The following is a 24,385-nucleotide window of genomic DNA, read 5'->3' on the forward strand; positions in this document are numbered from 1 at the left end:
ACATTTACGCATTACGCACTTTTATCCAAAGTAATTTACACTGCATTCAAGGTGTACATTTCATGTGTTCATGCATTCCCTGGGAATCAAAGCCATGACACTGGCATTGCGAGCATTAGCACAGTACGAGCACATCTTTACCTGTGAACAAAGTGCTTCCTTTCTAAATAAGCACATCCTGTGGCAACATCCAAACTGACGTCCAGGAGGCTGGTGAGATTCAGTAGCTCTTTATGGCTCTATGAGACATAAGAACATGTGAGTGCTAATCAGTAAGAAAAGCACCTCATATATTAAAGCAATGCCTCACAGTTGTAGGACGAGCTGCTCTCAGGTAAGAACGAAGGTCTCCTCCTTCCATCAGCTCTAGGATGAGGTAATGTGGCTCGTTTAGCAGACACACTCCAAGCAAACGCAGGATGTTAGGATGATTAAACTGGCTGGATGGCAACAAACACAAAACACTGCATGATTGATCTGAACTGTTTTCAACGTCGATAATAAAAAGAAATGTTTCTCGAGCAGCAAATCAGCATATTACAATGATTTCTGAAGGATCATGTGACACTGAAGACTGGAGTAATGATGCTGAAAATTCATTAAAAAATATATTTCAATAGAAACATTATTTTTAAATTGTAATAATACTGTATTTTTGATCAAATAAATGCAGCCTTCTTTCAAAAACATTAAATACTCTCACTGATCCCAAACCTTTGAAAATAAATAAATACTATTTTACAGCAGAGCCGTCTCAGTAAAGGGTCCTTTTAGACTTTATTTTCTCCCACAACACTAATTAACAACAAACCCCATGACAAACATTGCCATTTGCTCTAGGCCAGGGGGCCTCATCATCATTTGCTTTGCCCCATTGTTCCCTATTATAATCATATTTTTAGTGTGATGCTGAGAGCAAACATGTCTTTTACCTCATCAAATAAGCTTCTTTTAAAAATTCAGTTTTCTCATAGTCACTGGCATCTCCTCGCAGTGTCTGTGAAAAGATAGGTTTGTGAAACATTTTATATAGTCACTGTGGAAGTATATGAGAATAGTATACAGGCTTTATATGTATGTATACCTTGACAGCCACTCTCCTCTCCGGCACAACTTCGGTGATTTGGCTGCCAACTGTAACTCCTTCATAAACTTCTCCAAAAGCACCACTACCCAACAACCTCTGAAGCTTCAGACAGTCTCTAGGAAACACAGGAAGTGACTCAATCTCTCCTTGGGCGGGTATGTTACTGGGAAATATGGGAAAGTTGTTTAATTGTTAACTCTTTTTGTGGTTTATAGATGCAACAAAACCACACTGAAATGAGCCCTTAGTTTGTAAGTGATGTTCCTGTGTACCTGATAGCATAGCAGGCATTCCCAAGACCAACTAAACCTCGAATATACTCCAACTCCACATCTGGATGGACGTGTGCACCTATTTGTGTAACTGTCCCATGATCCTTTTTCTTATGGTGTCTGTGCCAAACTACATCAAAACAGCAGGGAAAGCAAATGTTGTGCTTTCAAATCTTCTCATTAGTTTTAATATGGGCATGAAACTTTTCTTTCTACAAAAGGAACTGTGTAATTTGTGTACTTACTGACTGCGGCGAGGATGAGAATAATCAGTGTAATACAGGCAGTAACCGATACAATCACAATAATCAATGTCATGTCAGTGTCTAATGAAGTACCTGCTGGGTGACAACCAGAGAGCAATTAAAGGTTGAAAAAGAAAACATGCTGAAAATGTACTCACCCTCAACCATCCAAGATGTAGATGAGCCATCGATGAGTTCATAGACTTCATCAGTACAGATTTGGAGAAATGTAGTATTGCATCACTTGCTCACCAATGTATCCTCTGCAGTGAATGGGTGCTGTCAGAATGAGAGTCCAAACTAAATATGAGTCCATCCCCATGGCGATGCATTGAAAAAGTCCATCACCTGTTGCCCTCTTACATCAAAATCCACAGACATATTTGTTTAGTACTGTTTTGGATTGTTTTCGCTTGTAAACAGTGCTTGATCTGTACATTTTTCTCTCTTGATTCAGACAACGTTTTCACTGGAGAAAAAACTATTATGGATTACTTGTGAATTATTGTGATGTTTTTATCAGCTGTTTGGACTCTCATTCTGACGGCACCCATTCACTGCAGAGGATCCATTGGAGAGCAAGTGATGCAATGCTAAATTTCTCCAAATCTGTTACGATGAAGAAACAAACTCATCTACATCTTGGATGGCCTGAGGTTGAGAAAATGTTCAGCAAATTTTTAAAACTATTTAAAGTGACTTTTTTAGAGAGCACAATAAAATACACGAAGAGCAAAACAGTACATGTTAATTAAAATTGACGCATTTTAGTTTTCTTAAATCAGCTGCTTTTTGTGTTTACTTTTTTTGTTATATTTATATTTAAATGATTAATGCAGGATTCTTACCTGGAGTAATCAAAGTTGTTTGTGTTGATTCCCCTTTACCCCAATACGAAAAAGGGGTTATGGTAATGTTTAATTTGGTTCCTGGTTCGAATCTTGTGATATTCATGACTGTTTCAGAAAACGTGTTAAGAGGATGACAATATCTGCTGGGGACCTGCAGAAATATGTTGGAAATACATTATCAGTGTTTTTTATTTTTTACCAAAGAAAACGGTCAAAAATATTTTTTTTATTTAAATAACTTAAGGTGGATTTACATTCTCTAATTTTAAATAATCGTAAAAAAGATGTAGTACATTTCGAAGCTGTTTCACATTTCTACACAGTTCCTTTGACACCACACAATAAAGCACTGTCCCGTAGTCAATATTGCTGGGTTCCCAGTGTATCTGGATAAATGTGTCATTCCCTTCAAGAACAATTTTGGAAACTGCAGGTGGAATAACTATAGGAGGAGATACGAATCCGTCTGGAAAACAAACACATACAAAGTGATAATGACTTTTAAGAACACTTGCTAGAATAAGTTCATAGAGCAATATAAAACATGATGTGTTAACACAGTGCTGACCTGGAAGAGGTTTAAGCATTTGCTGTACAACAGAAAAAGCTGTCAGTGTTTTGCTGGAAGACATAAGGACACTGGTGTTTTGCTTCAACTCCTGAATCCTGAGCTGTTTGTTCTCATCCAACCAAACGAGTCGTCCGCTGTAGTAGCCCACTTGATTATCTGTGATTTGAGATGTTGTCCATCTTGCAAATTCTAACGCTTTAGACTTCTGCATCCTTTACAGGATAATAGAATTTATGCAAATCATTAAAAATAAATAAATAAATATTCAATAAGAAAATGTTATTATGAGCCAAATTGGTCACTGACCATAGCATTCATTAATGAGATCTATCTGTTAACCATCTGTATATGTACCTACCTGTCACCACTGAGGTTCACTCTGTAAAGATTTATAAGGGAGCCATCCTGCACCAGCCAATACAGATTTCCTTCAATCATGTTCAAAGTGATACCAGCAACCTATTATCAGAGTGTGTGAAATATTTATACTGTTAAAAATGGTCAGTGTTTTCAACACTGATAATAATAAGAAATTTTCCTAAGCATCAAATCAGCATATTAGAATAATGCGACTCTGAAGACTAGAGTAATGGCTGCTGAAAATTTTGCCATCGCAGGAATAAATTACATTTTAAGATCCCAAAGCTTTGAATGTTAGTGTATTTGATGTTTTATGTGTGTATTTATGTCCTCACCTCTTTCCCAGAGAACACACTCAGTTTTTCCAGCAGTTGGTAGTCTTCTCCATCCAATCTACAGCCTTCTACTGACGTTTCAGTGGTCCAGTAGATGGCAGCATTCAATGAATCAACCACAAAACTGAGAATCTTCTGCTCTGCTTGAAGAAATATCTCAACCCCATGACCAGATACAGACCCTCGGCATATCTGATAAGAGATGCAAATTAGTTGCTACTGCCACATAGTCAAAAAAATGTCAATAAAGTATTAGTAGCTTCTTTTTATTATGTTTTCCAGTTTTCATTCATTCAAGCATTATTTAATATAAAAAACATACTTGATTTGTGTTGCAGCTCCAGTATAGATACTGTCCCAGCCAGTCAAAGGCCAGTGCTTCAGCATTCATGAGTGATGGCATTGTCATCACACTCAACGACTGATCACCCAGATCAATCCAGTTAATGTGACCCGAACTGTTAGTCCAGTAGATTGTGGAACTATACCAGTCCATATCTGTTCATGAAGAAAGGAAAACATGCTATATACCTTGTTATATAGTGAGAAGCATTGTAAAATACACAATCAAAATGATGCAAAATGATGTTATAGCTATTTTTTTTTTTTATATATATTATATTACTAAAATATCAAAACAAGTGCAATGCTTTTTTTTTGAAAGAAATTAATACCTTTATTCAACAAGGCTGCATTAAATTGATAAAAGTGACTGTAACTACACATAATGTTACAAAATGTTTCTATTACTTTTTAAAATATAGTAAAATAGAAAAGTTATTTTACATTTTAATATTATTTAATATTATTTCACTGTGTTTTTTATCAAATAAATGCAGCCTTGGTGAGCACAAGAGACTTAAAAAAAAACAAAAAAACAACAACTTTTGAACAGTAGTATATATCTCAAGTACACATTTCAATCAAAACACTTCACAATATGTTTATTAGGTTTCAAAATATGAAAGAATAAAATGAAGGCAAAAAGTCTTGGAAACTTTCTGATTGTCAAACTTTATGGAATATGTTTATTGTTAATATAATGAACTACAGCTGTGGTTATTCTGCTTGGATACTTGTGTGGGACCAGTAGGTAAAAAAAAACAAATAAAAAAGTTCCTCAGGAAGTGAAGTTAGACCTGAGAGGCGTTAAAAGCACAATTTGTTTGCCGATGCCACTTAGTTTGATATTTTGTATTGAATACAGTGAAAATAAAAAAAATTTAAGTTTGACTTAACATAAATACCTTTTAGAGTCACTGTTATGTTCTATATATGACCTCTCTGGCTTCTTACCTTTCACATCTCCAATATAAGACACCATTTGTTCCACAAATTCAGTGCTATCCAAATCTTGCTTCCATATGTCATCCTCACTGGCAGCAGCAATATATGGGGGCTCATCGGCTGAGAAAAGATGACTTTTTAATAGTTGCCAGTTTATAAACATTAAGATAAATGATACAATGAATCAATATAATCACCAGGCTGGAGAGTTGTTCCTTCATAGGAGACTGATTTGGAGCATCCACCAGGGGAACAAGCCCTGAGAGTGACGCTGTACTGCTGTGAACTCTCCAGATCTGGGACTGTTGCATGTGTGCCAGTTAGTCCACTAAAATTCATCACCACCAATCCATTCATCGAGCAGTTTATAGCATAAGTCCAATTTTGCCAGGCAGATGGACCTGCGAGGAACAAAACTGAATTTATTTAATGGACAACATGTGCAATTTTATAGGTTAGCAAAATGAAATCTAAACTAATAAACCTGGCTTCAATAAACGAATGACAACAATTCTGAGAATAGTCTCATACTAATAAAACAATCCAAAAGCGTTATTAACTGGGTATCACTCACTTGCTCCAATCATATTTTCAGGTTTATCCCAATAAACGTTGGCTTTATCTGATCCAAACAGGATTTGAAGTTGTCTTGGCTTTCTTGGCACAGGATAAGGTTGCGCAGATGCACTAAAGTAGCATAAATTACCAAAGCCGTCATTTTGACTATGGATCACATCACAGTCCATAGTGAATTCATTAAAGGTGGCCACTTGACTCTGGCCAACTTGTTTGTACAGTGCATAACCATTGGTGAGCATGAAGAAATCATCCTCATAAACAATGCTGTTTGCTTCAAAGTAAATGTCTGTGTAGAGCGTAATGGGAAACAATCCATCCACAGATGTGGCATTGAGCGTTTGATCACTTCTGTCGTGATAAACAAGTCTCTTGTTGGGAAAACTGACCACAAAGTTGGAGACAGAAGGCGTTTTTACGACATTAATTATCTCGTGTTGTTGGCCAGAGATGTCTGGAAGAGGGCTACGATATATTCCACTGCTCAGCAACAAGAAAAGCCATCTGAAAAACACAATTTTTCAATTTTATTAAACTACACTTTAGCTAAATTAGTCAAACTAACAAAAACTAAAAACTTTAATGTCCCTAATGGAGCAATAAATAAATAAGTAATAATAAATATTACAGCATCATATTTGTAATAACATGATAAAAATACTGTAATGCTGATGGTTTACACAATGGTTTATTGCTTTATATAAAAGCAGAGATGGTGCTTAACCAAACAGTTTTTAATCGTTAAATGTTTATGACACTCACCCATTATACGGATCTGCAATTATATTTACAGCGTCACTGGAGAGGTGGAGATTTATATCCACTGGAAAAGAACAGTCATCTAATCCACAATAGTAGACCTGCATTTTATTTTTGTGGGAAAGAAGGTACAATGGCATTATTTACATGAAAAAAAAAAAGTATTAATCTTTCTTGATGGCATCTGTTGCGTTTTGACTTGCCCTTCAAGGAATAGTTCACCCAAAAATGAGCATTTGCTTACTCACCCTCAGGCCATTTAAGATGTAGATAAGTTTGTTTCTTCATCGGAACAGATTTGGAGAAATTTAGCAAGAAGCTGTGTATTTGTAAGAAACAAATCCATCATTAAGGCATTTTAACTTTACACCATTGCTTCTGTCTGTAATCCATAATAATGTTTCCTCCAGTGAAAAAGCCCCTTTTTGTCCTCTCACATTAGAATCCACTTACATATTTGTTTAGAACCGTTTTCACCACTGTATCAGTGCTTGATCTGTGCGTATTTCACTCCTGATTTAGATGAGATGGCTTTTTCAGTGCAAGCATGTCGAACATGCATTTCATCTGAAAGTAACATTTTTAAGTTAAAAAACAAATTAAGGATGGTTTTGTTTAATACAAACAGGCAGCTTTTCACTTCACAAGACATGAATTGATAGAGTGGAGTGGTGTGTATTACTTGTGGATTATTGTGATGTTTTTATTAGCTGTTTGGGCTCTTATTCTGACGGCACCCATTCACTGCAGAGGACCCACTGATCCATTTCTCCAAATCTGTTCCAATAAATTAACTCAACTCATCTTGGATGGCCTGTGTTTGAGTAAATTTTCAGCAAATTTTCACTTTTGAGTGAACTATTCTTTTCAGTTTGTAAACAAACAAAAACAAACAAACAAAAAACATTTACAGTAATGCACTTACAATAAAATCTATAGGGCAAGGCATTCCAGAATATTTCCATATTGTTATTAAAGTGGTTTTGTTAATTGTTCGGTACAAAAACACATGATGCTTGTCCTTCAAAGTTGTCTAAATGATCATTTTAGTCCCCTGATTAATGGTAAATACACACCCTACCACTGGACACATAGTAAACCCTCTCATAAAGCCAGTCTACAGTCAGTGCTGTGACCTCCAGCAGGGCAGAGTGCAGAAGCTTGAGATCTGAGTGGTCGGTGAGATTTCCAGCCCCTTTCACCCAAATACGAGTCCCTTCAGAGAAATAGATGCGGTTTGAACTGTAGTGCACTGCCACCCCTGAAAAAAAAAAAACATAACAAAAGTAAGATGTCAGAAATCAAGGACCATCTACACCAAAACCTACATCTTATTGCTCAAAGGTTGCTCTTTCAAACTTACTGTAAGTATTTGTCTCAAAAATTCTCAAGTTTTAAAAGACCTAAAATTCCTTACAATAAATTAACATGCTAATTGCTGGCATAAAGTATGGAGCTGTAAAAAATAATGTGTGTGGTATAACTTGATCTTGGAAATTCATTTACTGGGGTTTTTTCTTAGGAGACCGTTTAATCTTCTTACTGTCTAAGAGAAACAACTGAAATATTGAAGTACTCTCATTTGTGATTTCTCTTTTCTGTGGGCACTCTTATGTGGTGGAAATGTTTTATATTTATTGATTTGAGGAAGAATGGACCTGTGATGTTGCTCTCAATTAGACTGTCTGAGAGACATTGTGCTGTAGTGAAGAAATCGGCATCCTCTTCTCTCATCCTTAATGAGTTCCATCTGGATGCAAAGACCCACCGGCCTCCTTTCTGCTCTGAAAGTCATCACAGATGGAGCAATAAGATTATTGTTTATTTCAAGGCACTGCAAATGCAATGCATTGAGAAATATTAGCAGAATGCTGAAGTACTGTGGTTGCATGAAGCTTACTATGATTTCATCAATTAGGAGATTTTAGGTTAGGTTTAATGACAACTGACATGGTTTTGCATTGTTGATGTCAATATTTCTAAAGTTTGAGGCTTGTATGTTTTTGAAAAAAACATTTCTTATGCTCACCAAGGCTGCATTTTGTAAATTCAGTAAAACCTAAAATATTGTGAACTATTTTTACAATTTAAATAACTATTTTAATATACTTTAAAATGTTATTTATTTCTGTGACAGTAAAGCTGAATTTTCAGCATCATTACTCCAGTCTTTAGTGTCACATGCTCCTTCAGAAATCATTCTAATATGCTTATTTTCTGCTCATGAAACATTTCTTATTGTTATTCATGTTGAAATAAATTGTGCTGCTTAATATTTTTGTTGAAACTGTGATACTTTTTTCAGGATTCGTTGATGAACACAAAGTTAAAAAAAATATGAAATGGAACTCTTTCATAACATTAAAAATGTCTCTACTGTGACTTTTGCTCAGTTTAATGAATAATAGCATTTTTTTTTCAAAAGTCTTATAGTGCCCTAAATTTTGAATGAAGTGATACGTCATTATAATGTATTATTATTACTATACAAATTATTTTAAAAAATATAGAATTGACTATAATACACAAATCTGCAGAAATAAAATAACACTAAAATATTTTAGAACACAATTCTGTAAGCAAAAGCAATGTTGTTCTAGGACCAACACATGTTCTACTAGTCAAATTAGGGTCATTTTTGCAGGATAGAGTAAAAGTTTCACTGTGAGCTTAAACTAACCAACTTTTGCTGGTGTTGTTATGCTGGCTTCAGCGATTGAACCCTGGCCCTCTTCATTTACAGCAGCTACAGAGATCCTGTATGAGATGCAGTGAGTACAATCAAAAAATAATAACGTCAGACTATTACAGTGTAAAAATTAACAATGTATACACTGAATACCTTAAATAATGCATTCTATGTTGCATGAAATTGCAGAAATATAAAAATGGGAAGACTTTGTATGTATACTACCTATATGTAGTGTTATGGAATGTCGGGTAGAAAGTGTTGAAGAACACATTTCCTCCGGTTGTTACACTGATGACGTGTTTGTTGGATGTGAGATTGAGGTTGAAGCCCAAGATGGGTCCTCCTGGTTTTTCAGGTAGAGACCAGCGAACCTCCACACTCTGTCCAGACACGCTCTCAATACTCTCAATGGATGGGCTGGAGGGCACTTTTTGGAAGGGAAACACGTTAACAGCTTCAAACAACTGATTTTGAAACATAATGTAAAAAAAACTGTTGAGCAACTGTTGATTTAACCTACATCCAAATGGTTTTGTTTGGTACCAAGGGCTCACTGGAGAACAAGCGTGTGTTTCTGCAATCAGGGCCCAGACCCTGAATTTATAGCAGGTGAAAGGTTCCAATTGTTTGATGGTGTACGTTGATTCTGTCACATTCTATGAGGAAAAAAAGAAAATTGTACAGTCGTATGCAAAAATGTCTAGAAATGTTCAGGTGATAATTCATTCCAAAATTAAAATTTTCTTTGTAGCTTACTGTAATGTGAAAAATCTCATATGATCAAAAAATATACCAATAATTATAATAATTTATATTATTATTATTATATATTATTTAAATGGTAACGGAATTAAATTTGTGCAACTGCTGTTCAAAAGTCCAATAAAAAAATGGATACTTTTATTTAGTGATGATGCATAAACTGATCAAAAGTGACAGTAAAGACATTTATAATGTTGCAAAATATTTTTTATTTCAAACGCAAATCCTGTTCTTTCTATTTATCAAAAGATCCTGAAAATTACCATGGTTTCCACAAAAATATCAAGCAGCACAACTGTTTTCAACATTGATAATAATAAGAAATGTTTCTTGAGAACCAAATCAGCATTTTAGAAAGATTTCTGAAGGATCATGTGACGCTGAAGACTGGAGTAACGATGCTGAAAACTTATCTTTGCCATTGCAGGAATAAATCACATTTTAAATGATAATAACATTTCACAATATTACTGTTTTACTTTTGATCAAATAAATTCAGCCTTGGTGAGCAAAAACATTAAAAAGTCTTACTGAACCCAAACTTTTGATGGTAGTGTATATTTGTAAAGTACAACTGTAATTATACATCACGGTAATATCTTTATACTGAATTGGATTTAAGCTTATTCTATTGATTTAAAAAGTATTGTTTTTGCATACAGTAATATGAGATTTGGGAGAAATGTGTTTGAAAATAATGTCATAATAAAAAATATCCTAGTTACTGGTCACTCAAATAACCTTTATTTCCTTTGAAACAAATATTGTTCTTTCCTTTTCATTTTTTAAAAATTGAATATGACCTGGAAATTACTTGTACCCAAATGCATATTGCTGAATTTCACTCAATAATTTATGATGTACAAATGCACCAAAAGTAAGTGGAATTTAATCATCAACATGATTAATATAAACAAAGTCATCCAGCACCTCTGCTTGTTCCCAAATCCCAGACAGACCGGTCCACTGAAGAATATACACCATATCAGACTGATTCAGAGACTCCCAGGCCAAAGTTATGTTATGAGATCCGATACAGGATGCATAAGGTGCTGCGAGCTGACATGCAACATCTGGACAGGAAGAACATAAATGTTTGTAAACCAATCAGTAAACAGACACCGAGGAGAAAGAAGCGAATAAATTGTAAACTTGATTACAAATCCTTGGCAGTAGTCCTACTCACGTTGGCAAATGGCATCCGTACACTGTCTGAAGCCACCTTTGGCTGTCTAGAATTACAATATTTCAGACATTAGCTCAAGTAAATGAGAAAAAAAAAAAAAAATCGATACTGGTCCAGATTGCATATTTACAAATCTTAAAAGTCTTACCACGGGGTGCACTGAGGCATCAAGAAGCCATTTGTCACATGATGAAGCTTTGAGAGAAATAAGCAGAAATAGTACAGCTGACAGAAACTGTAAACCCGTAATTTCCTTCCTTTCCCAACAAATCTTTTCCATTTCACATGCACCGAACTTCTGGATTCAAAACACACCCTGCACAGAAATACAGTGTTAATGTTCACATAACAGTAGCCGATTTCCCCAACAACTTAATTATCAATCTGTAACGCGCAACCATGGCGGGACACTGGCCCTTTAAAAGTCCCTCAAAGTTTGTGGTCACCTGTTCCGTGTGGCTCAGGTGTGTCTGACGAGAAACCAGACGGAAACAGGCGTTTTGTAAGAAGACTCTCAAAGTATGTGTCATATATAACCATGCAAACAGATTAAGCAGACTGAACTATGGCCACTTGATTGTAAAGTGTAGAAGTTCTTATCTTTACAGTTGTCATAGAATCAAGGCAGTGTTTATTTAATGGTTAAAGTGTAATTGCTATCAGGTCCAGTGAAGGAAAAGTGTGAATTTTATCAATAACAAAGTGCTCGCTACTATGTATAGGTATTTAGTGTCAGATTCAGCATATCTAAGATAATGTACATAACCATCCAGACAGGTTTAGATTGAGAATAGCAAGAGTAAACAGCAAGAGGTTCATTCAGCTGAAAAAATAGACCTTAGTCAGGCTTGATGCCATTTTGAATTGAACACAGATGAAACGAGGCTGTGAGGGAAAAATGTAGTCTTTAATATAGCACGCACAGTATGAAGGTCCCAGATCATGTTATTTTCGCCATCTTTCAAAACAGTTTTATGGAGTTGACTGAAAGCTTGTTTCAGAAAGACATTTCATCAGCTGAACAGTCAGTATGTTCTTAAACAACAGTACAATCTATTAAACATACTGTACTTCTATCCTTCACAGCCTCGATTTCATTCCTGTCAAAAATGAAATGTAGCTCTACCCTGACTAAGGTCAACTGGTTTCGTATCTCTATCGATATCATCTGTCACATAATGCCCCAAAATAATTTCAACTTGTTCCTAGGTTTGTAAAACCAAAAAAAAAAAAATCACAATTAATGGTTTGCAGTGGTAGTCAACATCATGTTATTCATTCATGTTTTGTAAGTTTTACCTGGCTTCCCCTCTAGGTGGCGATGCTTCACAAAACCTTTGCTCTAGCAGTCTAGCTAATGTCAGAGATGAATTATGTGTACCTTATATAATCATTTTATGCATGACAAGACATAATTATCTATATTTATAGTATAATTTCTCAAAGTAGTATCCTAGTAAGTCCTTGTTAGTACATTTCTTGTGAAAACTCGCTGAATTGAACACAACACATGCATGCTAGTTAATGTGCTCTTTTCTGTGCCCCGCCAAATATATACTTTTTAAAAGTAAATACAGATTCCTAAACTCTTAAAAATAAAGGTGCTTCAAAAGGTTCTTCAAGTGATGCCATAGAAGAACCATTCAGTCAAAGGTTCTTTAAAGAACCATCTCTTCCTTATCTTTTTATAATCAGAAGAACCTTCTTTCGCCACAAAGAACTTTTTGTGAAACTGAAAGGTTGTTAAAGGTTCTTTATGGAACCATTTAGACAAAAAGGTTCTTCTATGGCATCGTGAAGCACCTTTATTTTTAAGAGTGTAGTCTCTTCCAGAATGCCGATAAATACCATCTATTTAATCCGTGTTTTACACTTCACTTATTTTGTACCACATGAGAGTGAGTAAATAATGACAGAATTTTCATTTTTGGGTGAACTATCCCTTTAAGAACATTCATGCAAGTTCCATATTACAGAACATTAACCATTCCAAAACGCTGCAAGTTTACACAAGAGATTTGCTTATATAACCTTATAAAAACAAGCTGACATTTACTGAGGACCAGGACTCTCTTCATTTTGATTAAACTAGAGATAGTGGTGTTGATCATTTGCCTTTTGTGAGTTAATGCATGCATGCGGCATGCAAAACATCCATGCGGCAGGAGGACCATGATGTCTGCTCACTTCTCAAGCGAGAGGACTTTCAGTGATGTGTCTAATTAAGCTACAGGTCATCTTGTGAAGGGGCTGCTTTCCAATCCACAACCCCCCTGCGACTGACCCTGTGATGTGACAATGAACTATGTACTTGTTTATGTATTTATCACATGAGAAGCTCTGACCCTTTAATCAGACCTTATAAATAGCAAAAATGTTTTTCCACTGTCTTTGTCCAAGTTGTCTCCTCGCCAGGCTTAAAATATCACACGGTCAGTTCAAAAGAGCACAACATGAATATTAGAGTTAGAGTTATGATGTATTATTCGCAGGGTATTTGGGACCCCAATAATGCTATAAGTAGAGGTTATTTGATGTCAATTACAGGTAAGACTTATGCATATAAATGCATGTAGCTAGCTGAGTGTGACTTCATTTAGAAGTCAATAAGAATTGACCCTATTTACTTTAATACAGTGTCTTTCTTTTTTTAGCTGAGGTCACCTGTAGAAAAAAATTATATTAACCTTTAGCCATGTGATTCAGAAGTGGTGTAGTCCTCCAAAATCCACAAACTTAACATCATTACTTTTCCTAATCCAATCAGTTTCTGATGGACAAAATCAAGATCCTATACCCTACTTTTTTTTTTTTTTTTTTATAAGCATGTTGCATTATGATAGTAAAATATAGGGTGTGAATGCTGTTTCATGTTGACTTCAACATATTTTATATGTTGATTTTTTAATGTTTTTGAAACAAGCCTCTCATGCTAACCAGGACTGTTTTTGATCAAAATGTTGTAAAATATTATTACAATTTAAAACAAAGAATTTATATTTAAATAACTTTTAAAATGTAATTGATGCCTCCAGTCATCAGTGTCATATGATCCATCAGAAATGCTAATATGCCAATTTGGTGCTCAAGAAACATTTCTTCTTATTATTAATATTATGTTGTGCTTAAAAATCACACACACACACACATATATATATATATATATATATACGGTAACACTTTACAATAAGGTGTCATTTGTTAACATTAGTTAATGTATTAATTAACATGAACAAACAATGAACAATGCATTTATTACACTATGTATTCATCTTTATTAATCTTTGTTAATGTTAGTTATTGAAAATACAATTGTTCATTGTTTATTTGTGTTAGTTCACTGTGCATTAACTAATGTTAACAAACACAACTTGCGATTTTAATAATGCATTAGTAAATGCTGAAATTAACATTAACTAAGATTAATAAATGCTGTAGAAGTATTGTTCATTCTTAGTTCATGTTTACTAATGTTGTTAACTAATGAACCTTATTGTAAAGTGTTACCATATATACATATAACTAAAATGATTAAAAATGATACTATATAATTAATCAGAATGAATTAGATGGAGTAATTTGTCTGCTGCCACTTCTCACCAATTCAAGACAGGACGACGACAGCACTGTCCAGACTGAGTATCAGTGGATTAATAATTTGGATTTACTCTGAGCCAAAAACAATCCATACAGCATAACACTCATTCCACAATGCTGCTTAAATTCATGAGGTCTGGGAAAACATGTTTTATGGGTGGCACATGACTGTGATATACTATACAGGGTCCTCCACCTCTGCTTTTTGACTGGTGGATGTGTCATCTGAGGCCATCCTAGAATCACGAAAAGAAAAACAAAACGCATTTTGATGTAACAAACAACAATGTACCACCAGCACAGCCTTTTTTGGAATCTGCTGTAATCAGGCCCCCGTGAGGTCATTTTCTAAACATGTTTAACGCAAGTTTTGTCATCCTTCTGCAAATGTTTGAAAATCCCTCACACCTGCTTTAACACGTAATAGCAGGAGTGTTTGCAGAGCTGCGGGACTGCAGCAAAAGTTTGGTTAGGGGGATTCTCCTAGGATCAGCCCACCACAACCATGCAAAGATCGCTGTGCGAGTTTTATTTCGAGTGCTGCTGAGGATTTGTGGGAACAAAGGAAGTTTATTCTGGGAGACCCTCATTGACAATATCCAACAAGAAAATCCCTAGCATGACCATGACTGACAGATCCTTCTCACTGAAACTGATTAAAAGTAAGCAATGAGCAATATAATAATGAAGAAATGCTGAAGCTTATTTCTTCTTCTTGATTACAGAAATACTGTGTCCAGCTGATGTGTCTCGGTTCCCATATTAGGGCAGATGCGAATGTGTGTGTATAAAAATAGTTCAAGGCATTCTCCACAGCCCATGGCTCCAAATCCCTCCGGAGAGCTTTTTAATTTACAGAGCTTAGGGAAGCGTCTGTCTTCAGTTGATAGGTGTGTTAATCTGTCTGCTTGTGTGCGAGCGTTCCTGAAACCCTTGCTAATAACTCACCAATAGGTAGATATTCTGCACGTTGATCGCATATCACGGCCTCATCTATTTCCAATTTCAGCCTGGAGAGAAGAATTAATTTCTAGTACCACTAAAGGATGAAACAAATAAACCATATAATTATTTACAGAGATGCAAAGTAAATAGGCTCATCCAAATTTTAAAAGGGACAAGAAAGTGTTTCTCATATATCTTATGAAGTTGATGACAAAGGCCGTGCCTCTGTTTTGGCTAAACATCAACTTTAACCTGGTGGAAGCTAGCTGATGGCAAATGCCAACATGGACAGGTTGCATGACATGCCCTCATCCTTTAAATCCATAAACATAACTAGGTATAACAGTGTGTAGAAAAATGACCCAGGCTAAATTAAATTCAAACCTGTAGCGAAAATAAACAGGTTTGTGTCAACAACGGTTGGTTTTACGCATTTAATTAATGGCTGGCGAAAGGATGAAATTATTACATTTTAAGAAACCTTTTTAGAAACCTTTAAAATTGCAAAAATTTTCTTGTTATGAATTTTGTTGCATGGATGCAGTTTATGGCTACATTTTAACCCTTAAATTGGCCCGATTTCCAAGAAAAATCAATCCGATCTCATGAAAGTGCAAAATAGTACACCAAATAAAAACGAAAACTCGCGGTATTAATACGCAAAAATAGCCTTTGGCGTGTCTATGCTACGCGATGGGTAGGATTACACTGTAAAAAAAAAAATTGTTTCAAAAAGTTGTTTCAACTTAAAATAATTTGTAACCCCACTGACTTAATTTTTTTAGTTTAGTCAACTTGAAATTTTAAGTTACTCAATGTTAATTTAAGGGACAACTCGAATATTTTAGTTGACTAAACTAAAAATTCTAAGTCAGCGTGGTAACAAATTATTTTAAGTTGAAACAACTATTTTTTACAGTGTAGGGTAGTGGTGTAGATGCGTATCATATGCACGCGAAAACTGCGTATTATATGCACACCAAAAACGTGCGTAGCATAGACACGCCAAAGTCCATTTTTGTGTATCAATACCACAAGTTTTCGGGGTTTTTTTGGCATAATATTTATACATATTTTCATGAGACCGGGCTAAATTTAACGCATTTCTTTCAAAAAACCTTGTACCCACCATGACCAAGTACAGTAGTGTATAGTATATATCAAAATAAATAATTACTAATTAAATACACTATTTTTGTTAGAGCCAACACAAGGATATTTTTGATTAATTTTATAAATAAAAAAAAACATTTGAAGCAAGTTGCAAAGCATTAGTCTGAAACTTATAATAAATCGGCATTTCAGCATTTTTATAAAATGCTTCCCGACCAAAGCTGTGAATCCCTGCTGAAATAAACAACTTAATCATTCGGCCTCTTGTGCCACTCTGCAGCAGCCGCCACTTTTACAGAATGCCATTGCTACGTGTCAGACACACGGGCCCCGTTCCTTATCCTGTGGAAAAGCTGCACCTTCCCTGACCTGACATTTCTGTTCAGAGCCATCCATCTGTCATAAGCAAGAGGTGTTGACAGCGCGGTCTGACGGGTCCTCTGCATCTTCACTGTCGACTGACACAATTTTCTCCCTGCAGCTGTGAGAAAACAGATGAAGCTTTGAAAATGGAGAGCAAAAACAAACAACGAATAAACTACCACGTGATCGCTTGCGCATCCCAAGCCCTGTTCCCTTCTCGGACAGTGTGTAACTGCCAACCATTTCCTAAATTTATACCAAGAGGCGAGTAAATCCACAGAGCGTGATTGATAAATACTCTAGTAAATGTGTTTCGGGGTTTATAGTGCAGGTCCGGCCTCATCCAGAACTTAATTCAGCCATCTGTGATGACACATCATTGCACTGTCACCTTCTCGGTCATTACTGTACTTTTATTGTTGAAGAGGTGGCAGTGCTACCGGGGCTTACTCTGTGGAATCGCACACTTGCGTCGCGCATAGCTGTAGGACAGCAGGAGACGTGGAAGCACGCCAAAGCCAGCAGAGTCCAGTCCAGAGAAAACACAACCAGCTCGCATTCCTCTACACATCCTTGGCTGTTAGATAAGAGCGGTGTGCTTTTCAAATGTTTACGCCGTGCTTGATTTAGGTTTTCCAAAGCCTGTAAAGCTCCTTAACACAAAGGAGTCTCTGCACGGACCTGTTGTTTTTCTCAGCATCAACGGTCTTTGTTTCATATCTTCTACAACAACTCTGTAAAAAAAATGGAAGTATGTTTTTAAAAAAGGACTATTTCAGACTTTCTACTTTAAAATTTTGTGATAAAGCAATGCATTTCTTGTTCTTTCTCCGTAATTATTTGCAAAAATAACTAAATTTAAATTCAGCACCATTTTTTAAAATTAGTCCCAAATGGTTTGCGCATGTATTGGATGTGAAAAACATCACTATTTACATACACTGTAAAAAATAAATAGTTGTTTCAACTTAAAATAATTTGTTACCACACTGACTTAGTCAACTAAAATATTCGAGTTGTCCCTTAAATTAACATTGAGTAACTTAAAATTTCAAGTTGACTAAACTAAAAAAATTAAGTCAGCCGGGTTACAAATTATTTTAAGCTGAAACAACTTTTTGAAACAATTTTTTTTTACAGTGTAGATGAGAAACTTTCTTTGCACTCATATTTTATAAGAAGACACACAATTATGTTCTTGTAAGATTAATGACATATTAACATATTGTTAATGAAAACCAAGGTGATTAGATACATATTTTTCTCTAGTAAATCTTTTAATATTTTGATGAAATATATTCATATTCTGATATGAGGACCACTAAATAGTCTTAAAATGCCATTACAATTTTTTAAATCGAGATTCACTAAATAATTTATTAATTGGTGAATATTTTGAGATGTCTATTTTTAAATGTCTTTAATAGTGAATAGTTAATAAATAACACAAGGTTGTAAACAAATAAACTGATTTTTAAATTACTAAATGAATTAAAACCATTAATAAAATATGTAATATAATAACAATAATAATAATTTAATAACAATATTAGAAAATAATAAAAACCATAAGAAGTTCTCTTCCCAAAATTATGTATTTTGATCTTACAGAAAAAAAGCTTAGCGTTTATAAATATATCTGAATAAATACATCATATTAATATTTATTGCTTTTATAGAAAATTAAACATTAAACATGGGGGTTGATATTGACATGAAATATCAATATCAATTGATATTTATGTTTTTATAGACTGATAATGCTATGAGCCGGAACATTACTTCTGTATTTGTAATCATTCTGTTGTTATATTACATATAAATTTTGTTTCATTTCAAAATCTAACAATCCTGCTCTATCACTCCTCCCTATTTACTATAAACCAGAGTTCGGAAAGATAATGATCCAGCATTGACTTCCTTCATCAGTCGTGTGTCATCACAACAAACACTGGATGGAGGAGCAGATGTGATCTTGAGACGGGGATACGTTCCCTTTGCATCTACCGCCCTCCCGTTTGTTTTCCCCACCCCTTTCAGTTCCTCCTATAAACTTTGTAGCGTGTCCTGAGAGCCTGTGTGTCTCCTGCTGCTTCACTCTTTACCTTTTATCTGAAAGGACTGCTTCCTTCTTCGGCTGCCATTTAACAGGTAAGAAAAAGCCTTTTAATCAATGAAGTTTAACAGCCCTCGAACGGAATTATCACAGCTACTTGAGCAAAATAATATGAAAATATTAGCTTTAATATTAAACATTAAGATTTCCTAGACATTGCATGCAGTTTACATCAGAAAACAGTTAAAAACATCAAACTTGAAGGACACAGAGGATGAGCTGTCTAGAAAGAACACAAAAAGCACATTTGCATCCTGCACCGAAATACCGCTTTCATAAAATTTGTTTCCATGCAAATCAGCGAACTGAAAACAGTCGGTCAAAGTCAAACAATAATTTGATGACCAGTAACATACGTTCACAGGAATATAAATGTGCTTTGATGTTTTATTTATTTTTCCTATACAACCAGTACAGAGGATCATCGTATAGTGTTTTATAATTGAACAAAAGGCAAATCTAGCTGCATGGCTTTAATTAAACTTCAATACAGCTGATCACAGATGCTAGAGTTTACTTTACAGCTAAGCAGTTATAATTGTCACTGGATCACAGGACTGGAATGCAGGGCCTCTCCTGATAAACACTGGCTTTTGGAGCCTTTAAAATGAGATCAAGTTCATAAGTCTCTGCTTTTGCTGAGATATTTTTATTTTTATCATCTAGCTGATGTTTGTTTATCCTATCCACACGGAGCAACTTAAGTCAAGTGCCGTGCTCGAGGGGCTAATAGTGATGCAGGGTCTCTTAAATCTAGTTCAATCCTAATACACTAGAGGACTACGATATAGGCTACTGAAATTTCTCATCTAAAATGCTCTTTTCCTGAGGCCAGATAAGCAAGATAGAGAGACAGATAAAGAAAGACAGGCAGTCTAACAGTCTACGTTGTCTGTTTAATGGTCAATTAACTTGTTTAATAGGAATGCTGTTCCTGGAAAATAATCAAAGAATGTCTTACTTGGAATTACTTGTACATCAGTTTCAGTAAAGGGAAAGCAAGACCTGAAAGAATGTATCAACAATCAGTGGTTGACTACGATTTCATTTAAAGAAGTGTTGACATTTAGAGTGACTCGACTGACGAAAGTCTGGAAATACTGAGCACATATATCTGCAGACGGCCGATAAGAGAATAGCTTTAGCTGTTAGACAAGTGGCCGTCACTCACAAATGCATGTCATTCACAGCTTTTAACACGAGTGCCCTAAAGAGGGTAAGAGTACAGCTTTGAGTGCTGCTACAGAGTGTCCATGCTAATCACATCACTTTGGAAAATGGCAAATATGCAAGACAAATGCATGCTATGAATAGAATTAACAATCTGATTGTAAGATTCCTATTGTTGTTGTTATTATTGTTAAAGAATCTGAATTTGCACAATATCTACTGAACATGGTACTGTATTTTCATGTAGTATTTTTAATTACTCTTCATATATTTGTTAATCAGTTACATGAACTCCCGATACATGAGTTATGAAATCATGAAAGAAAAGGAAAGGAAAAAACTTGCTTTATATTTAAATAAATAAATACAGTGCATTTTATTTATAAATAATACAAATATAATATATAATTTAATTTAATATAAATAAATATACTAATAAATAAATAAATAGATATAAACATTAAGCTTTTACCTTTTTACTACTCCCTAAAATTCTTTATTTTGATCTTATTAGAATAAATTCCTTTGTATTCCTATATATGCAGTATATATAATATATAAACACACACACACACACTATAACTATATATAGTAGGCTACATTTATAAATATAGTCCAATAAATAAGTCAATTTTTAAAATATATAAGTTCAAAATATCATAATGTATTTGTATAAAAATAACAAATATAAACAATACTATCAATAGTACACGTATAAATATAGTCCAATAAATAAGTCGATTTTTAACCAATGTTAATCAAATATATTACATAATTAAAACATCATAATTTGTATAAATAAATAGATAAATATAAAAAATGCAATTTTCTCTTCCCAAAATTATATATTTTATTATGGCTTATAGGAGATTAAAGTTTATATATGATAAATTATGTATTTTTAGAGTGTTACACATCTCTCTATAGCAAACTTTTGTGCATCACTTTCATAGGCTATTTTGATTTTATGTTGTCATAAATACAATAAATAAATAAGGACAGTAATATAGAATTATGGGTAAGGATGCAACATCACAACCTGAAAGGTTAATAAAATGCAACCCACTGTAATGGGCAACATACATCAGAGGGTTAAATAAAGATTGAGCCGCCCACATCAGAATCAGAACAGATTTACTATAAATAAATCCAAGTGTGATCACCTGCTATATTTTTATTTCTAAGACTTGTATCATCATCTTAAAATAGAATCATTTCTCTCATTTTCACCACAAGGCACTACAAGAACGCAACAGCACCACCATCTCCATCCGTCCATTCCTCTCACTGCCACTAGTCTGCAGTCTTCATCAGGATGGAGAGGGTGCAGCACATGACACGCTCAGCCATACGGAGGGCGTCCAACATCGAAGTGAACCCGCAGACCAAACGCAATCTACAAGATCTCATCATCAACTTCTCCCTCATCCTCATCTGCCTGCTGCTCATCTACATCATCGTCTTGCTCATGTGACACCAAAAGATGACAACCGGCCAATCGCAAGACGCGCTCTACAAGACCTTGGACAATTTTGGGGAATAGAAAATGTCCTACTGATGATGCAACACATGTTAATTTCCTGAAATGATTCAAGGGCGGCACTGGTTTTTCTTCATTCATGTTTGTTGCATTATTCTTACAACAAAAAGCATATTTTTGACCTTTGGATGAGTACAAATCTCTTTCTTTTTTTTTTGTATTGGTATATATAAAACATACAAAATTGTATGTTAGGTAAATTCAGATATGTTTTCATATATGAATGTAGACCTCACAGAAGGAAGCAGTCATCTGAACTGGAGCAGTTCACAAAAACACAAAGAACGAACATCAAAATGCCTGTAAAACGTGTAAGCCTCCCAACAGCAAACAGCAATTCCTTTAAGTGCCAAGTCATTTATGTAAATATCCCCCCACCCTAAAATTGCTGTGCTGAAATGCAAAATTTATAAGTCACTCCCAGAAATCATGTATCATTCACAGAAGAACAGAGCATGTTGGCACTGAGGTGAATTACGCTTGTACGCTTAACATATTAATGTCTGTTTACACTTCCTGTGAACATGATCTGAGAAAGAGAGAGAGAGAGCTAAAATGGGTAATTTAAGGATGTTTTTAAATGTGGACAACCAATAAAGAGAAAGTTTGTTTTAAACGATCCAACTGACTGAATTTTTCAAACAAAAGCAGCGAGAAATAAACCATGTGCAGATCCCGTTAAAATCACTGAAGCGGAAAACCATAAAAAGTACTTAAAGTGCATTTAAAGGGATTGTTCAGCTACAAATAAAAACACTAAATAAAAAAGTCTTATTAACTCGCCCTCATTCCAAACCTATACGCCTTTTTGAATAAAATACACATACAAATGTAAAGAATCTATTTGTTTCATAGTTTATACAAAGTTGTAAATAAAACAATGATTATTGGGGTACATTTCTTTGTAATTATTTGTAAAATTTACTAGCAATTTCTGAGTGAAAATAGTTCTGTTTAGAACTTTAGAAGACTTTAAATATCACGCAATATAATGCAAATATAATTTGACAGCTTGTTATCAGTATAAACAGTTGTGGTACGACAATAAGTATTTAAAAAAAAATTGAAACAGTTTTTGTTGTTTTTAGGACTGACATGAGGGTGAGTAAATAATGACAGCATATTTGGGTAAACGATTCTTTTAAAAGACATGCAGTCCTTTGACCATGCTCATAAAGTACAGATTTAATATATATATATATATATGTTTTATTTATTAATTGATTATATTGATGGTTTATAGTTTGTAAGAAGACAATATAATACAAATATATAAGTGTCTGTGCAATTTATTTCAAAACTGGCAAGACATTGGTATTCCAACAGTTTTAGTCCATCCAGAAAAGACATATTTATGAATATTATATGAAATGAATGTGCATCTCATTTTAAATCAAGTAACTGCCCATATATCAAAAGGGAAAATAACAAACTCACAGTGAGATATCAAGAACAGACAAATGGGCTATTGAAAACTGCAGTTTCACATGCTCTTCAGTTGAGTGTCTTGAAAAATTTAAAAGGAGAAGTACTGTGAAAATAGCTCTTGTGGTTGCTGTTCTTTTGGTGCTACAGTTGAATCCTCAGTCTTACGAGGGCTGCACAAAACACAGAGAAGTCAAACACAACCAGTTACACTGCAGCAACATGAAAGGAAAGAGAATTTGCACATCCAAATCAAACACTTCCACATTGAGTTGCTACTTTATTGCATGATGACACTATCTAAAAAATAAACAGTGGCCGCAAAAAGTACGTAGACACTTGAAGGCAACACGTTAGAAGTGGCATTTATGTTAAAGAAAGATAGCGCAAACACGTTTCAAGCAAAACATTTCACAAAAAGCAGGGTTTAAATGATAAAACAACAGACATACTGCTTAAAACTGAGACTGAATATATTTGGATCAGCATTTCTGTGCTTTGTTGGAAGGGGACGCTACTCAAAGGCTCATTTTAAATGAACAGAATGAATGACAAAGTGTACGCTCTAAAAAAAAATGGTGCTATATAGCACTAAAAGTGGTTCTTTGGCTCGTAATCATAGGGGAACCACTTTTGGAGGTGTATAGCACCAAATCTTGGTGCTTCAGTGGTTCTTCACCGGTTCTTTGGCATGACTGAGGGTCATATACACCGCTGTCATATACAGAACCTGTTAAGCTCCTGTATGGTTCTTCAGCGGTTCTTCAGTGGTTCTTTGGGGTGATTAAGGTGCTATATAGCACCACTGCCGTACAAAGAACCTGTTAAGCCCCTTTAATGGTTCTTTACGAGCTAAAGAACCACTGTTGGTGCTGTTTAGCACCATTTTTGTTGAAGAAATACAATGCAATATGGCACCTCTTATGGTTGTACATAGCACCATTTGACAAAGGTGCTGTATAGCATCTTTAAAGATATGGTGCTATACAGCACCAAAAGTGGTTCCTCTATTATTACGAGCCAAGAACCACTTTTAGTGCTATATAGCACCATTTTTTTAGAGCGTAAAAATTCAGAGTTTCTGCAGGCAAAAAGAAAGGTTTTCTTTTTGAAGGTAAATTTAAGATTTTTTA

The 24,385-nt window shown here is 34.8% G+C and overlaps 2 protein-coding genes across 8 annotated transcripts in view; one reads left to right on the forward strand and one right to left on the reverse strand.

Moving 5' to 3' along the window:
- The window catches only part of LOC131522798 (protein FAM184A-like), a 58,525-nt gene that overhangs the window by 1,509 nt on the left and 32,631 nt on the right, over window positions 1-24,385 (reverse strand). Inside the window, exons 1-25 of one of the 7 annotated variants that reach the window (XM_058748548.1) lie at window positions 17,008-17,094; window positions 11,132-11,299; window positions 10,984-11,029; window positions 10,728-10,870; window positions 9,556-9,691; window positions 9,258-9,462; window positions 9,024-9,100; window positions 8,002-8,127; window positions 7,420-7,604; window positions 6,347-6,444; window positions 5,583-6,088; window positions 5,206-5,409; window positions 5,018-5,128; window positions 4,044-4,219; window positions 3,722-3,913; window positions 3,385-3,485; window positions 3,024-3,238; window positions 2,749-2,921; window positions 2,453-2,606; window positions 1,605-1,700; window positions 1,360-1,489; window positions 1,085-1,250; window positions 933-997; window positions 311-440; window positions 142-239 (exon numbers count right to left, since the gene is read on the reverse strand). In XM_058748548.1, coding sequence (XP_058604531.1) covers window positions 142-239; window positions 311-440; window positions 933-997; window positions 1,085-1,250; window positions 1,360-1,489; window positions 1,605-1,700; window positions 2,453-2,606; window positions 2,749-2,921; window positions 3,024-3,238; window positions 3,385-3,485; window positions 3,722-3,913; window positions 4,044-4,219; window positions 5,018-5,128; window positions 5,206-5,409; window positions 5,583-6,088; window positions 6,347-6,444; window positions 7,420-7,604; window positions 8,002-8,127; window positions 9,024-9,100; window positions 9,258-9,462; window positions 9,556-9,691; window positions 10,728-10,870; window positions 10,984-11,029; window positions 11,132-11,263 — 3,665 coding nt within the window. In that variant the 5' untranslated portion in view covers window positions 11,264-11,299; window positions 17,008-17,094. Of the gene's footprint in view, window positions 1-141; window positions 240-310; window positions 441-932; window positions 998-1,084; window positions 1,251-1,359; window positions 1,490-1,604; window positions 1,701-2,452; window positions 2,607-2,748; window positions 2,922-3,023; window positions 3,239-3,384; window positions 3,486-3,721; window positions 3,914-4,043; window positions 4,220-5,017; window positions 5,129-5,205; window positions 5,410-5,582; window positions 6,089-6,346; window positions 6,445-7,419; window positions 7,605-8,001; window positions 8,128-9,023; window positions 9,101-9,257; window positions 9,463-9,555; window positions 9,692-10,727; window positions 10,871-10,983; window positions 11,030-11,131; window positions 11,300-17,007; window positions 17,095-23,034; window positions 23,426-24,385 lie in introns of those variants that run through there. The other 6 variants (XM_058748549.1, XM_058748550.1, XM_058748547.1 and 3 more) reach the window with 6 other exon arrangements.
- LOC131522803 (cardiac phospholamban-like) lies at window positions 19,003-22,443 on the forward strand. Its single transcript, XM_058748564.1, has 2 exons — window positions 19,003-19,152; window positions 21,524-22,443. The coding sequence occupies exon 2, from the start codon at window positions 21,603-21,605 to the stop codon at window positions 21,759-21,761; it is 159 nt and encodes a 52-aa protein (XP_058604547.1). The 5' UTR covers window positions 19,003-19,152; window positions 21,524-21,602; the 3' UTR covers window positions 21,762-22,443.

The sequence above is a fragment of the Onychostoma macrolepis genome, chromosome 17 (assembly GCF_012432095.1).
Source record: "Onychostoma macrolepis isolate SWU-2019 chromosome 17, ASM1243209v1, whole genome shotgun sequence".
Classification (NCBI taxonomy): Eukaryota; Metazoa; Chordata; class Actinopteri; order Cypriniformes; family Cyprinidae; genus Onychostoma; species Onychostoma macrolepis.